Source organism: Gymnogyps californianus, chromosome 7 (genome assembly GCF_018139145.2).
Source record: "Gymnogyps californianus isolate 813 chromosome 7, ASM1813914v2, whole genome shotgun sequence".
Classification (NCBI taxonomy): domain Eukaryota; kingdom Metazoa; phylum Chordata; class Aves; order Accipitriformes; family Cathartidae; genus Gymnogyps; species Gymnogyps californianus.
The window spans coordinates 14,849,058-14,863,864 of NC_059477.1; the positions used below are offsets into that span (position 1 = coordinate 14,849,058).

The following is a 14,807-nucleotide window of genomic DNA, read 5'->3' on the forward strand; positions in this document are numbered from 1 at the left end:
ATACTTTTATTTGCTATTCCTTGAGCATTCTCTTTCCCAAACCAAATAAGTTAGATAAAAATAAACTTACTGCACTGTGGGTCAGATCCATCGGTTCTATCAAGTATAAATAACTACTATCTTCAAACATGCCACTAGAACATGGAGAAAAAGAAGTGATATTTAGGATTACATGGCAATTAATTTGACCCCAGGATATGATTTTTGATGAGACAAAACTAAACTTAGGGCTGAAAAACTGATCAATATTAAAATAAATTCCATATATGTTCATTACTACTGCATGTGGCTAAAGCTAAGAATTTTTTTTAAGACATCAGGCGCATTTTAATGAACTAACACTGAATGTAATGGCAATATAATGATAAAGCACCAAAAAGAGTAAAGATTTGACCTTGGAAAGCGGAAGTCCTAAGACACACATCAGCATGCAGAATATAATCAACAGCTGAGCTGCACTCAGCAGTAACTAATCCTAGTAAGGACTAATTTCTTACATTTTTTCCTTGTACAATCTAACAAAAAGATCAATTTTTCTATTGGCTGCCAGAATCATACATGAATACCAAGCATGCAAACTGCTAAAGTACAATTCTTGTTTATCCTTTACCATAATGAGTCATCTGGTGAAATATTTGTTTGTACCTACCATATTCAAAGGTTTCATGAGAGAGCACCAAAAGACTTTAATCCCAATGATACTAAAAAAAAAAAAAAAGCTACCAGTTTGGCAGAGCTGGTACTGGCATTTCAAAACAGCAAAAATCTTTGCACCTGTAGAGTTTCAGTCCCTCACATATTAAGAGATAATATTCAAGAGTGATAATCAGTTAACAGCCTTCTTTGAAAAATGAGAACGTGCACTTACTGAAGTCCATTACAAGTTGAAAGAGCAACTTTGGAATCCTTGATACCTCTGATATTTCCATGGTAGTAACAATGCTCTCCACCCTAATAATGTTTAAAAACAAAGAAACAATCACACACACATAAAATTACCCTGATTTAATGTCCGTTGCTTAAAACCAAGGCAAAAAAAGACCTAACACCTTGCATTAGGTAAAATTCCAGAGAAAGCAGTCATTGCTAAATACCAATGACTAACCCTGATTGCTTATAAGAGAAAATCTGTGCCCAGTAAAGACTGACTTATATAAGTCTTCAAGCCATAACACGGGTTACTCTTTTGTTGAAGTCACAGCATTCTCGATTTTTTTAAGTGCATTCCTTTGCTGTAAATTGATTCTGTAAAAATGTTATGTAATGCAGGTTACATGAGCATTGAATTGTTTCTTGATGCCTTCCAGGTCTGTTAAAATTACAAGTGATACAGTGTTCATCGATCACCTGGCATGTATTTGACTTGGATCTGGATTCTACCAATTTTGTCTCGCTAAAAGTTTATGAATTAAAATGTTACATCATTAGACTGCAGGTACCAATATCACTAATGATGAATGAGCCAGAAAGTGAATCCAGTTTAGCAACACTAAAGTATACAGTTGCATTTTTACTGTACATATCAAAAGGGTACTAAAAGTCAACTCTTGATTTTAACTTCATAAAATTCCAAATAGATGCAAAACTCAAATTATTCAAAAAACGGCAGGATTTTTGTGTTTCTCTAAGGAAGTCAGCAATCATGTTTTAGACAAGGTCCTGCCTTCTATTTAAAAAAGAATAACATTTAAATTACCTACAAGTGTGTTTAAAAGTTAGAGACTAAAAAAAACCCCAAAATTAGGCAAACTACATCCAAAACTGCGATCCAAAACCTCAGTTCTCAAAGGCCCTAATGATATGAAATAAGGGAGACCCTGCTGAATGCTGCAATGCAAGATTTGAACAGTCAACTGATGCGGGGATTAGGCTGAATAGAATTAGTGCAAAATGTGCTACCAAATGGGCGTGCAATGAAGCTCTGTGTATAGTCTTCCACTTCTCCATAAGAATGTAAGGGAAGTTGCAATATGTGTATATACGGGGGGAACAGGACAAAGCAGGAGACCAAAATACCACAGAGAAGAATTCACACATACTTAAAATCTTAAAGATTTGATCCAAAAAAGCCTTGCTCAGATGCCAACTAAACTCTAGTGAATGCTACATGCTTTCCTCTGAATTAAAAGTGAATTAAGGTTCCCTGGACCTGCCTGGTTTTCATCATAGAATGAGCTAAGTTGAGCTCTTCTCTCCTGAAGCAACGAGCTCCTGTCTAAACTCTCCTTAAAGTGGGCAGAGAACTTCAAGCATGCTCAGAACACACCTAAGACAGAGTGACAAGATGGACCCTCACAAAACAGAGTTGCTGTGGCTTTCTTTTCAAAATACTGACATTACATGCCAATGCCCCTCTGGCTAATAACTACAGCACTCATCCCAGGTTTCCCAACTGCTGAACAATTTCCCAGGTCACCTTAAGGCAAGTCAACTCACATCTCACCTTCTAAAAGTGTGCTCTATCTCCAAAGCTACTGGCTACTTTCTGTCAGAGCACCCTACATGAATCAAGCTAAAGCAGCCTCATTTTGTAGAAAACAAAGATTTATGAAGTCAGAAAAAGGGATCGTGATTCTGTACCCCAGAGGCCAGGAAGCTTCTAGGAGAAGGTCTTAACAGCAGACTACAATAAATAAATGATTCAGATGAGAAATTCAGAAACAATTGTTTTGTCAAAGCATCATCTACTCGCATACAAGAATTACTAGTGTTAAAAAAATTTCATTAACATCTTTTTAAATCTCCAATTTGTGTTATTTATTTTCTCCATGTAATGGAAGTAGAGTTCTACTGCACTATCAAGTAGAGTTCTACTGCACTATTTGACTGTAAATAGCTAAAGATGTATAAAAACCTAAAATCTTTAGCATATTTTTAGGATTACATACTATAAGCAGCCACATGGCAAATTATTAAATCCTTTCTATCTATTCTGATACAGAAATTAATTCTATCCTTATTGCTGGACAGCAGAATTACTAATCCCTAAAATTCCATAAATCGCTAAGGAATAAATTGATTAGACTGTTAGAGGCTTACAGAACTACTTATCATGACCAAGGGTAAAATAAACTGGCTTCATAGGAATGGTTCAACTGAGTAAACAAGAAGAGTATATTTATTTTCTCTAAGAAAATAAGAGCAGCAACATTAACAGACTGTTCAAGCTATGACTGTTTAGAAAGAAACCAAGAAACATTACTTCGACTTTCTAAAGCGTTACTTTGACTTTTCTAAAGAAAAAGGACTAGTGAATTTAAGAAGCTGTTAAATACCAGAAATTCTGCTGCTGTATGTCAGTGAAGCTTAAATGAGGAAAACTGAATGATACTAATTTACCTCATTTAAGTAGTTGGTCTTTAATGTCCATCAACAATAACCCCAGCTAAACTAAAGATAAAAAGTATTCTCAAAAAGTTTTACTAAAAGCCTTTAAGTGTGGTTGTCTCTCTCACACATTGTTTGAAAAACGTACCATTCATCATCAAAATATTCTTAATTCTGGTGTCCTATGTCATCTGAATTCCAACAAGCATATTGGACCCATTCCTTCTGCAATTATTAGAACTCAAGGAAGTACCAAAACTACAAATGCTCTTTGTTTAAGTATGCACAGCATTATTTCCATTTTGCATCTTATTTAATGAGTTATTCAGATGCTGAATGAAATTCCTAACAGATTCTTGTGCATAATTAAATCAAAGTACTACACAGAAAGCAATCACTACATATTTACCTTTCCATCACTGAGAATGCATAACCCATGCTTTTTAACAACTAAATTGTGATTATCTTTCTCACACAAGTAGCTTTTCAAGAATTTTTTTAAAAGCAGTCATCTGAGTAAAGAAATTGCTGTTTGTTCTTCAGTGTTTTCACTCTTGTAATAAACTACCCCTTTCTAGAAAATACAATACTTTTTATCAAGATCTCACTTCTTTACATCCAAATTAGGAAACAAAACAATCTTTTACTTACTCAGGTCTAAAAAGGATAATAAGATATTGCAAAAGACCAGGACACAGTCCTTGTTTGATCTCCTACACAAACTGTGTGTGTATCTTCTGAACTTATAATGAAGCCTTTTACAGATTAATGTGACCTCAGGAGCTCTATTATTGTTTCTAAATAAATCAATTCAGAAAACATCCCCTAGGAAGTTTGGATCAAGTTACTGCAGCATTCAAAGGTAGTTCATTTGCTGAGTCTAAAGTTCTAATATAATTTTCCAGTCAGATTCATGATTCAGCAACCGCAGTGCTGAATGCTAGTGCTGCAGCTGACAATTGCATGAGCTTGTCTAAATGCCAGAGGGAATTGTTTTCTCGCATCATTTAGCATTTTTGCCTATTCTGCAGAGTACTGAGTCTTAATGAAACAACTTCCTTAGTATGTTACATGAAACTACTTTTCTTCTTCAGTGGAAGAAAACAAAACAGTATATTGCGATAATTATATTGCAATGTAATTGTTTAATTTTGCCCTAATCTGTGATATATTGCCCTAATCTGCGATATATTATTTTATTTGAGATTCTCTGTAACAAGGGCAAAATAATAAACTAGACATCTAATACTTGGACAAAAAACAGTCCTGACTTGCTGAAGGCATAAATGCAACTTGAATGCTTGCTTTCCTCCACTCTAGAGATATATTACACATGTAATAAGCCCACAACAAATATTCCAGCATTCATACCAAATACAAAAAAAGTCATTCCCTGAAAATGTAGTTTATAACCTTCCTAGGAACCTACCAGTCCTCATTTTGTTACTACAACAAACAAAAAGACTGATCTGGTTCCCATAGTTAGGGCTGAACTATCTTGCGTAACTTTAATCTCTTTGTCTTTGGATCAATAGCCTATAGCACTGAATTCAATTTGGGAGCTAGTTTGACAAATGTAATTAATTGGATGTCTGGTTTTGTAATAACTGAAACCTTAACCTCTGGAGTTAAGTCTTTCATTTTCTGTTTCACAACTGTATAATTCTTGCAAAGAAAAGTCACTGCAAGTTTTTTTGGTTTGTTTGAATGTCTTATATTACCATTATCCTTTCCCCTTACACTTTGTGCTAAGGACATGTAAATAATTAATGAAGACTGTACTGATGGTGACTTCAACCCCTCCACCCCCTACATTTTACAAGATGCAATTGTTCTGGCAGTATCTGGATCATCTTCACTACTACCACCTACCACTGCCTACCCCTCACCCCAACACACAGCTTTTATTTTTTGTACAATTCTTCTTGTATTACTGAGGTGTCCTTAAAGACAAGATCACAGTTAACTTGTATGTGTGGAAAAAGGCTTCCAGTGTTTTTAAGTCTTGCAAATTTTTTTTTCTTTTTTTAACATTTTATTGGCACTGTTCCCTCAGAAAGACCATTCTGACACATTTTAAGAGCACAATACCTTAGAAAACTTCGGTTTTCCATCTTCATAGTGAATCTCCACATAATTGGAAGACAACAAGTCACTGTCAAAGAAAGGAAAAATCAAGATGAGAAAAATCTGAATATTCTTTCTATTGCTATGGGTGGGTTTGGTTTTTTTGGCTCTTTTTTTTTTTTTTTTGAATTTTCAAACCATTTTTTCTTTCCTTGTAAATTATTTTTAAAAAATCAAGCAGCTTGTGTCCAGTAAACAGTTTGCTGGTACACTGGAATTCAGTGTGTTACAGAAGCGGGAACTTCATTCTGCAATCTAATCCCCTGTATTTTAGCTTTATAATTAGATTATCAGCCTTTTAAATATTAAAAAAAATATCCCATGGCTTTAGAACTTTGTTTGCTGCCAGTAACTGGTATTGACAAAATGTATGTTTAGTTCATTATTGTTTTCAAATAAGTTTTATATTTTATCTAACAGTTAAACAGAGTATATGTAAGGCTGAACAAATACATACACAATTGTTCTGAAGACAAGAGCGCATACTTTACCTGTACCTCACTTTCACAACTGCAAATACTCAATTTTTTCCAAAACCAGTAATGTTCTTACAAGAAAAAAAAAACCAAAACACAGACACGTCCCCGCATACTAACCCTTTTCTTCCTTTTACTTTTTCTTCTCAGATTCTTTTCTCGCTCTTATTTTTTTCCTAACTCTGGCAAGACAAATTTCTGAAGCATAAAAATTTCCCATACTGTATAATTCACAGTTCGAATTTCTTTCTTTAAAATAAGATTAGCTAGCCTGTACATATCCTGGCATAACTTCAATGCCCCATTCACCTCTCACCCTGTTATAATCCGAGTTTCAGCATAGCGGCCCAGGGAGAGCAACGCAGTTAAATATGTTAACTGGCCCCATCATACATGCAAGACAAGCATTTTACTTAATGTGATCCAGAATTCTCAGCATTTTTCAAGCCTCTAAGAGCCTGTACCCTTCCAAATTTAAAAAAAAAAAAAAAAAAAAATCATTAAATGGCCTGATAGTGGTAGATATATCAAAACAAAAATATTGTTGCTATGAATAAAAAACTTCATCATTATGGAAGCCTGGTCTGACAAAATAGCTCTGATGGGAATTCATGACTAACCCATTATCATAAGTTGTTGTATCTCAAACTCAGATTAGGCTATTGGCAATCCTGATACTTTAACTCTGGGACTACTGGCTCATAAAATCAATTCTTCATGCCACATTTATCAGGCACTACACTTATCAGAGATGACCCTGCAGAAGTCAGTTAGCAGTGGTTCTCTTCAAAGTCCTTTTTCATGGAACTGAGAGACCACATTATGGGCACTCTGTGCCTGCAAAACCAACACTAATAGCCATGAATAATTACTGAAGTCTCATCATTTGTCTTAACCTTCATTTTGATAGCAATATTTAATAGATAAATTTTTAAAGTGCAGATTTAAAAATAAATTCAGTTGCATAAAATCATTTTAACTTTCTCTATTTGTATCATAGTAAGCTATAAATTTTCTGCAAGAGAATACAAATGCTTTATAGTGTAAGCGCTTGACTACAATGCAAACATTCACTCCAATGTGGCAAGGTTTGAAGCTTCTAAAGAGGATTACATATACAAAGCACTTAAACTTTAGAGTGTTGATAATGTCCTTTTCATTGCATTTTTCATACTTATTATGAAGCATAAGGACTGCCATCCTCAGTACTTAATGGGATGGTATAGACAAGGCTACAGGTAACTGACACAAGTAGGAAAATGGAAAATTCTGATTAGATACAAGTTTAAAAAAATCACTGAGGATGGTTAAACACTGGAACTATGCTCAACTTGAAAGGGCCTTGACCAGATTCAGATTTTTACAGACACTTCTGCTTGGATTCATGGAGACCGTTTGGTTTCCTCAAACCAATTCCAGGATCAGCATTTATCTACCCATTTCCAAATCAAGCTCATGCTCTCATACCCCCTTTTTTGCCCTCTTCTAGTAACCTTGCACGACTGATCTCAGAACTGCTTTCAGTGCTATCTAGTGCTTTTGGCATCTTGTAAGACTTGCAGTAGGTGATTTCCCACTGTGTCTACTGACTCACAACTAACTGTAGTTTAACTAGAGCATTTGTCTCTTACATTTATCCCATTTCATGTGACATAAGAGCTGCTCAAAATTTCTTTAGTCCACCCTTTGCAGAATCTTTCCAGAGCTCAGTGCTCTTTTCTTGGATTTTGGTTGAACTTCTGTTGTAACCCAGTTGTCTCCTTCATCTGCCAACCTTTTCCATTCTTTAGCTTCTCATTACTCCCAACTGCAAAGGGATTCCTGATTCAGGTAGTAAATACAGCGTCCCACATGATAGGATATCTAACATGACATGCTTATGATGGAATACTCCTATATATATGTTACAAGTATAAAATAAGGATGCAGCAGACAGCGGCTTTTCCAGTAGACTCTACACTTTTCTCATCGCTGACTTTCCAATACTACTGTCCTGTGGGATCTGCTGCATACAAGGCACATCGATGAAATTCTCCATATTGAACAAATTCCCTCCAAAGAAAACTGAAGCCTGCTATTCATGATATACTTCCCAAATGCCATGCTGTAAACAAAACACATCTTTAATTTGTGAACCACCCTTTTGCCAAACGTAACACAGTATCTATCACCCAGAAGTTGGAGTACAAAATCTATTATAAGGCTATTGTCTTTCACAAACCCGTTCTCATGGTACACTGTAACAGGGCATTTAACACTAGCTTCTGATCATTATTATGTTCTTAAGCTTGTCACACATAACCACCAACGTACTGCAAGGGCATTTTTCTCTTAATATTTCCCACAGGACAGCAAGAATTTTGAACTTTCCATTGAAAAAAATCAGTCAGCTTCTCCTTAAACTGTATGTCTCTACCTTGGTAAGTACCTGATTTTTGCCAGGTTCCTTGTATCACTTATTCTTATTTCAAGTATCTGCCTACCCTAGCAAACATCCTAAAGAACACCTTACTTCCAATCATCCAGAAATCTCTCAATGTATACTGCTAATCTGAGACAACCATGATCTTATTCAGGGGAAGAGGGGGGAACGGGAGGGGGACAGTATGTTTGCAGGCGTTTTCCAACATGGCTCTACTAGTACATACAACCAGTTGCTTCTATAATAAAGCTAATCTCAGTCCTCTTCTTTATATTCATAGCAAAATCAGTACAAACACATCCGTAACCATGCTTATAAATGGTTAGTATTGAAATGTGATATTGCAGAGAGTAGTCTAGGACTGAAAAATTCAGCAAAAATGTTCCACTACTGCCACAAAGAAAAAGACAGAATTTGGGTAACGGAGTTTGTTCTATATTTTGCTAAAGCTCCAGGAATAACAACAGCTGTAAAAATAAGCGTAAAACTGCTACTGTAAATTTTCCCTACCAAAACTTTTACCTTTTATTAATGCTGACAAATCTGACAGAAGACAGGAGAAATTACTTAAGGGGAAAAAAAAAACCAAACCAAAAAAACACTTAACCAAAATAACTTCCAAACATTTTTCCAACTTGAAAGACAGACACACAGAAGACCACTGTAATTTCACCAATAGGTGTGATGGGATCCTTTATGCAAGTGGCATCAAAAAGAAAGGCCTGGAATACACTGATTAAGAGCTCTTGTAGAAGTACAAGTGCCTGAGGAATGAGATACAGAACTCATGCATAAAGCAGGGAGTCTCCACATCACAAAATAACTCTTCTTCCTTCATTATCATTTACAGAATGCCTAAATTTACCTCTGAAAGGCAGCCCTGAATTTTAGAAAATACATTTGTGCCTCATCTACACTGGACTGTGTTTTGTCACCTTTCAGTTGATCCATATACATTTTGATCGAGCAGAAATGCCTCCAGTACAGCAAATTCATTTTTCAATATTATGAGCACCAGAAACAGTGCAAGCTTTAATTTAAACAATTGTGTAAGTCATGATCACATCAGATAAAAGCATATTTAGGCTAGTGACACATTAGTATGATGCCTTACAATGAACACATCAAATTGCAACATGCTGAATGAACTCATGAAAAAAAAAATTTTAGTCTGCTGTATCCTTTTCTATAGTTCCTTCCACCCTGCCTTGTTTGTCTTAGGTAATTGTTCTTATTAAGCTGTCCTGCATCACCAGCTCTTCTGAGTTACACTGAGAGACACAAAATAAGCAGCAAAGGGATATGCCATTCCCGGTAGTTGCTGCCTTTGAAGACACAGGCCAGCTGTTAAAGCAGGCAGCAGATGCTTTCTGAAGAACTCACATCCACTTCCTTGGCACATATTTCACTGCTGCTGTTTTCATTAGCAGGAGAACTGCAGTGTGAAAAGTGGCTTACCTCAGCTGGCATCTAACTAACCTGATGAAAAGAACTGTTTTGGGTAGGTAAAGGCTATGAAAAGACTAAAAGATAGCTCATACACAAGTAACCACATTAGCTTCCAGGAACCTAGTATGCAGCTTGCAGAAAATCGCGCTACAGCTGAATTATCTTTCTTGCATACTTCTTAAATTATCTTTATACTAACCTACTACCAAGCAATGATTATTATTTTTTTTAAGTATTCTGAAATGATTCAAGCTCAGTATCGGTGTCTGAGCAACCTAGTTTAGTTGAATTACTTAACAGAACACCCATCAGATGTTTTTGTCCATTTGACAGATATAGTTTAGTAGCACATAAAGATGTGAAGAACAAATTGAGACCTTGCTACGGCATTTTGTTAGATATTCCAGACACTGTCATCTAATGAAATGGCCATCTATAGCCTTGTTTCTATTACCAGTTTCAATTATATCCACAAGCTTTGTTGAATCAACTGTTCTTATGGGATTTTATTATTAAGTTTCCAGTATGTATTTACAGTAGTCTTTACTTGGCTGTTGTCTTTGAAGCTGCTCTGACAAGAGTGTCTCCAAGGAATAAATATACTGCAAATATTCATTGTTATTTTTTAAAACACAGCAAGGTTTCACTACTTTTTCTTATATTATCTTGAAGGAGCTTAAAAATCAATACGTGATACTGTGGATCAAGCCTCTATGTTTACAAGCAACTAAAAGAAACATCTGATGATGCAGATGTATAGGTTAGTTTTTTCATAACTATGGAACCAAAGAAAGTCCCCACTCACTTCTGCTATTAATACCATAATGATTCTATAACAGTAAACAGTACACTTATTTAAAAATCACTTCTTGCACGGTCTTGCTCTTGTTGTTTGTTTTTGTTTGGCTTGTCTTTCAGGTAGAGGAAAGGATGACCCGACAACAAATTTATTAAACTGAAATTACCTAGGTGATATTTCAGGTATTTTTTAAGAGGTCCTCAAATGGGGAAAGATGTCCAAAAAAGACTGACAGGAAAGTCAGTTCTGAAGCCGTATAGAATGGTGCAGAAAATGCTCCAGATTCTTTTCTGGATCAGTCTGCCTCCCTCAGTGCAAGAAGCCCTGAGTCAGTTCAAGGGAGTTCAGACAATAAATTCTTCATGATCCTTTCTCTAGTTATGTCCTGAAGCCCTCCATCTGAGAATGGAGCATGCTATATTTTAATGGCTACTTCAGTAAGCATTCTGAAAGTAGGAGCTTGAAGAGTTCTTCAGAATATTAAGAACGTATGTTGCTCAGTTTCCGCCATATCTTCCTTTACCATAGCACTGAAGATGATACCACTTTAAAAGTGCTATGTAAAAGGATATGAAGAAATGAACGGCTAGACAATATTACAGAAGATATGAGTACTGTGTCATGGAAAACACCTCAATGTAATTTGCTATGACAGAACTTTCCTAGAAGAGCAATTGACAAAATAAAGATTTCATTTAAACAACTGTTCAAGTTCATTCAATATTGCATTTGAATTGATCCCCTTCTTCCATCACCAGCTTGGAAAACAGGTAGTTTTGAATTATCAATAAGAATTTTATTAACCTGCAGTGTAAGGTTGAGTGCTACTGTTGTCTTTGCCAGAACGGTCTCATTCAATGGTAACCATATTTGCCAAAGCTTCCTTCATTTAAAGCAAGCTTTTTTTATATACAAAAGAAACTTGGGTTTCTTCTCCCCTTAAAGAATTCACTGAATGCTCCGCATGTTCTGATACTTTCTGTCTAATGACAACAGTTCAATTTAAACCAACTCTTACTACGAAGGAAAAATTCAACCAGATGTGGGTGTGGGGTTTTTTTATTGTTTTATTTTACTTCTAATACTAAAACTAATGAAATAAGTTTTTCTATACTTATAGAGAGCTGACTTGACCACCTTCAGATTAGATTAACGACTATAGCAGAATCAGAGGTACATTTTGGTACTCCAGCAAACAAAGTTTATTTTGGTTCCCTTAATCCATGCTTCCATGTTGAACTATATTGCACAACTTCAGCTCTGTCATTGAATCAAGTAAAACTCAGTGATATAGGCTCTTAGGAGCTAGTTTGATGAACTTAATTAATCATGTCAAGCATACACAGGCTTTATACTAGCTCCAAATGCAAAGATTTCAGCCTGACTATAACAGAATCCAAGATCTCAGTAATTCATTTCAGCATAAAGATCTCACTATTAAGAAGACTGGACCATCTCAGAAACAGACTGAAAAATCTACTGGATTAGAAAGATAATAGTTCTTCACCACTGCCACGTTACAGTGCTTACATGTGAGCAAGGAGTAAGAACATAACCTAAGAAAGGATGCATCAAGTCAGACAACTGCTTAGTATGTTGTTTGACAGCAAATACGCACATGTAGCAATTTTTCAGGGAGTTTTCTCAGCACCCAGTGATCTGTGACATCAGGATTTCATAAAACAGAGCTAGTATAATTGTCTTCAATGGCCCTCAGTGGATTTCTTCTCTGTAAGTTCTTCCAATCCTTTAACACCTCTGAATAGTCTAATATGCACAATATCCTGTGACAAGAAGATTTGCATTTTAATTTTTTTTTGTGAAAAGCACCTCTTTTCAAACCTCCTCCTATATTTGATACCTGTAGTTGTTACATGGGAGGAGGCAATAAACATCCTCATCCTGCCACACAGAATTTTATAGCATTGTCATATTGCCCCAGATGGGTATTTGCCTTGCCCTGAACTTGTTGACCCTAGCAATCCACCAAACCAATGGCTGTGGTCGCATCTCAGCTGACAGGCATTCAAAACCCTGTTCAGAAGGGTGTGAGATCCACACTTAATTAAATCCAGGATCAGGAATACACAGAATGAAGTCTTTTCACTCCACAAGCAAGTGGTCTGACAAGAGGGCTAACATTCACAACATCAATGTCTGCATTTTAAAAGACAAACAACATATCCTCTCAGGTTTTTGGGTCTGGGTTTTTTTTTTTGGGGGGTGGGGTTTTTTTGTTTGTTTGGGGTTGGGGGGGGTTGCTTTGTTGTTTTTGGGGGGTTTTTTGGGTTGGGTTTTTTGTGGTTTTTTTTGTTTTTGTTTTTTTTTTAAACACAAATTCTTTAAGATGCCTCTTCCCAGAGGCTCCTAGATCCCATGCAGGAATGTACGTCCCAAGAGCTCTTACATCAGCACACAAAGGAAAAAAAAAAAAAAAGTGGAAATGCAAACAAATTAGCTGATGCTGAGTTTCTTATAGTCTTGTTGAAATAAGCTCTGCTGTCAATGATTTTATTGATAGCCATTCTATGGAGCACAACTCTACTCATGCATTGCACAGCAGGCACATGGACATGACTTAATTACTACAGGGGAACCCAAAACTTTGGTGCTTGAAAGTCAGGGAGTGCAACATTAATTTCTATGGCTGCAGTTGTAAGTTCTCCCCTATAAAACATATATAGAAACAGACACACATACACACTTTTTATTTTATAAATATTTGCTAAAGAGAAGGGGATGAGATGACAAAAAATGAGATCAAAAAAGAAGAGAAGATATTAAAAGGACTGATCTGGAAAGTTCTAGGAGCAATGAAAGAAGCAGATGACAAGGAGCTGGAAATACTGCTGAGAAATATTTGAGACACTGAGCTAAGAGTGCAAGCCCTTGGTCAATGGCAGGATTAGTGCTGCCTCCTACCGTACTCCTGGAACAGTGAATGAGTAAAACACTAGACAGTGCACATTAGTGAACATACAAATGTGCATGCATACATAATATTATAAAATACACATTTTTATCATAACCTTAGTGACAGGATGGAAAAGAATACCTGAAGAGAATTGTACTAAACACTTAAAATTACAGAAACAAAATACTAAGAGAAGACAGAATAACTGAAATATTGCTTATAATTAATGCTTCTAATTTAGAGCTGAGCTCAGTAATTGACAAGGAAGCTTCTTCACACCGTCAGGTTTTTACAATTTTTAAAACAACAAAAGTGTTGTGGTTTAACCCCAGCCAGCAGCTAAGCACCACGCAGCTGCTCCCTCACTCCCCTCCCAGTGAGATGGGGAGGAGAATCGGGAAAGAAGGTTAAACTCATGGGTTGAGATAAGAACGGTTTAATAACTAAAGTAAAATACAATACTAACAATAATAATAATAATAAAATACAATAATAATAATAGTAATGAAAAGGAATAGAACAAAAAAAAAAGAGGAAAAAAGGGGGGGGGGGGGAACAAACCAGTGATGCACAATGCAGCTGCTCACCACCCACTGACCAATGCCAGAGCAGCGATCCGCCCCTCCCAGCCAACTCCCTCCAGTTTATGTACTGGGCATGACGTTCTATGGTATGGAATATCCCTCTGGCTAGTTCAGGTCGGCTGTCTTGGCTATGCTCCCTCCCAGCTTCTTGCACACCTGCTTGCTGGCAGAGCATGGGAAACTGAAAAAACCTTAACTTAGGATAAACACTACTTAGCAACAACTAAAACCTCAGTGTGTTATCAACATTATTCTCACACTAAACCCAAAACACAGCACTGTATCAGCTACTAAGAAGAAAATTAACTCTATCCCAGCTGAAACCAGGACAAAAAGAAAGCTTTTTTCACTCACTAATATGTTTTGAAATATATGGAGAGGTTTCAGTATCTGTCTCTAAGTCTTTTTGCATGTGAAATGCCTACTGAGGCAAATGATAACTTTTAATAGGTTGCCTCCAGTTCTGGGAGTGGCAAATGAGGCAGTAAAGCTCTGTTATCTACAGCTGAGACACTCAAGACTGCACTTACTTACAGGAGTACACACGGATTGCTGTAAAATCCTAACACTGAGTTCTTTGCATCTCATCCGTAACCAATTTTAAAAAGCAGAATAGAGTTAAACTTGCCACAGTAATATTATCACATTTAATTTACACAGCTGGTGTATCTTATTTAGTACCCTAAATGTTTAAGTTTTTATTTAAGAA

The 14,807-nt window shown here is 36.2% G+C and overlaps 1 protein-coding gene across 2 annotated transcripts in view; it reads right to left on the reverse strand.

Moving 5' to 3' along the window:
- Positions 1-14,807, reverse strand: part of ADAM23 (ADAM metallopeptidase domain 23) — a 78,839-nt gene that overhangs the window by 46,801 nt on the left and 17,231 nt on the right. For both annotated transcript variants that reach the window (XM_050899897.1, XM_050899896.1), the window contains exons 4-6: positions 5,419-5,482; positions 869-951; positions 71-134 (exon numbers count right to left, since the gene is read on the reverse strand). In XM_050899897.1, the coding sequence (XP_050755854.1) occupies positions 71-134; positions 869-951; positions 5,419-5,482 (211 nt within the window). The remainder of the gene's footprint in view (positions 1-70; positions 135-868; positions 952-5,418; positions 5,483-14,807) is intronic.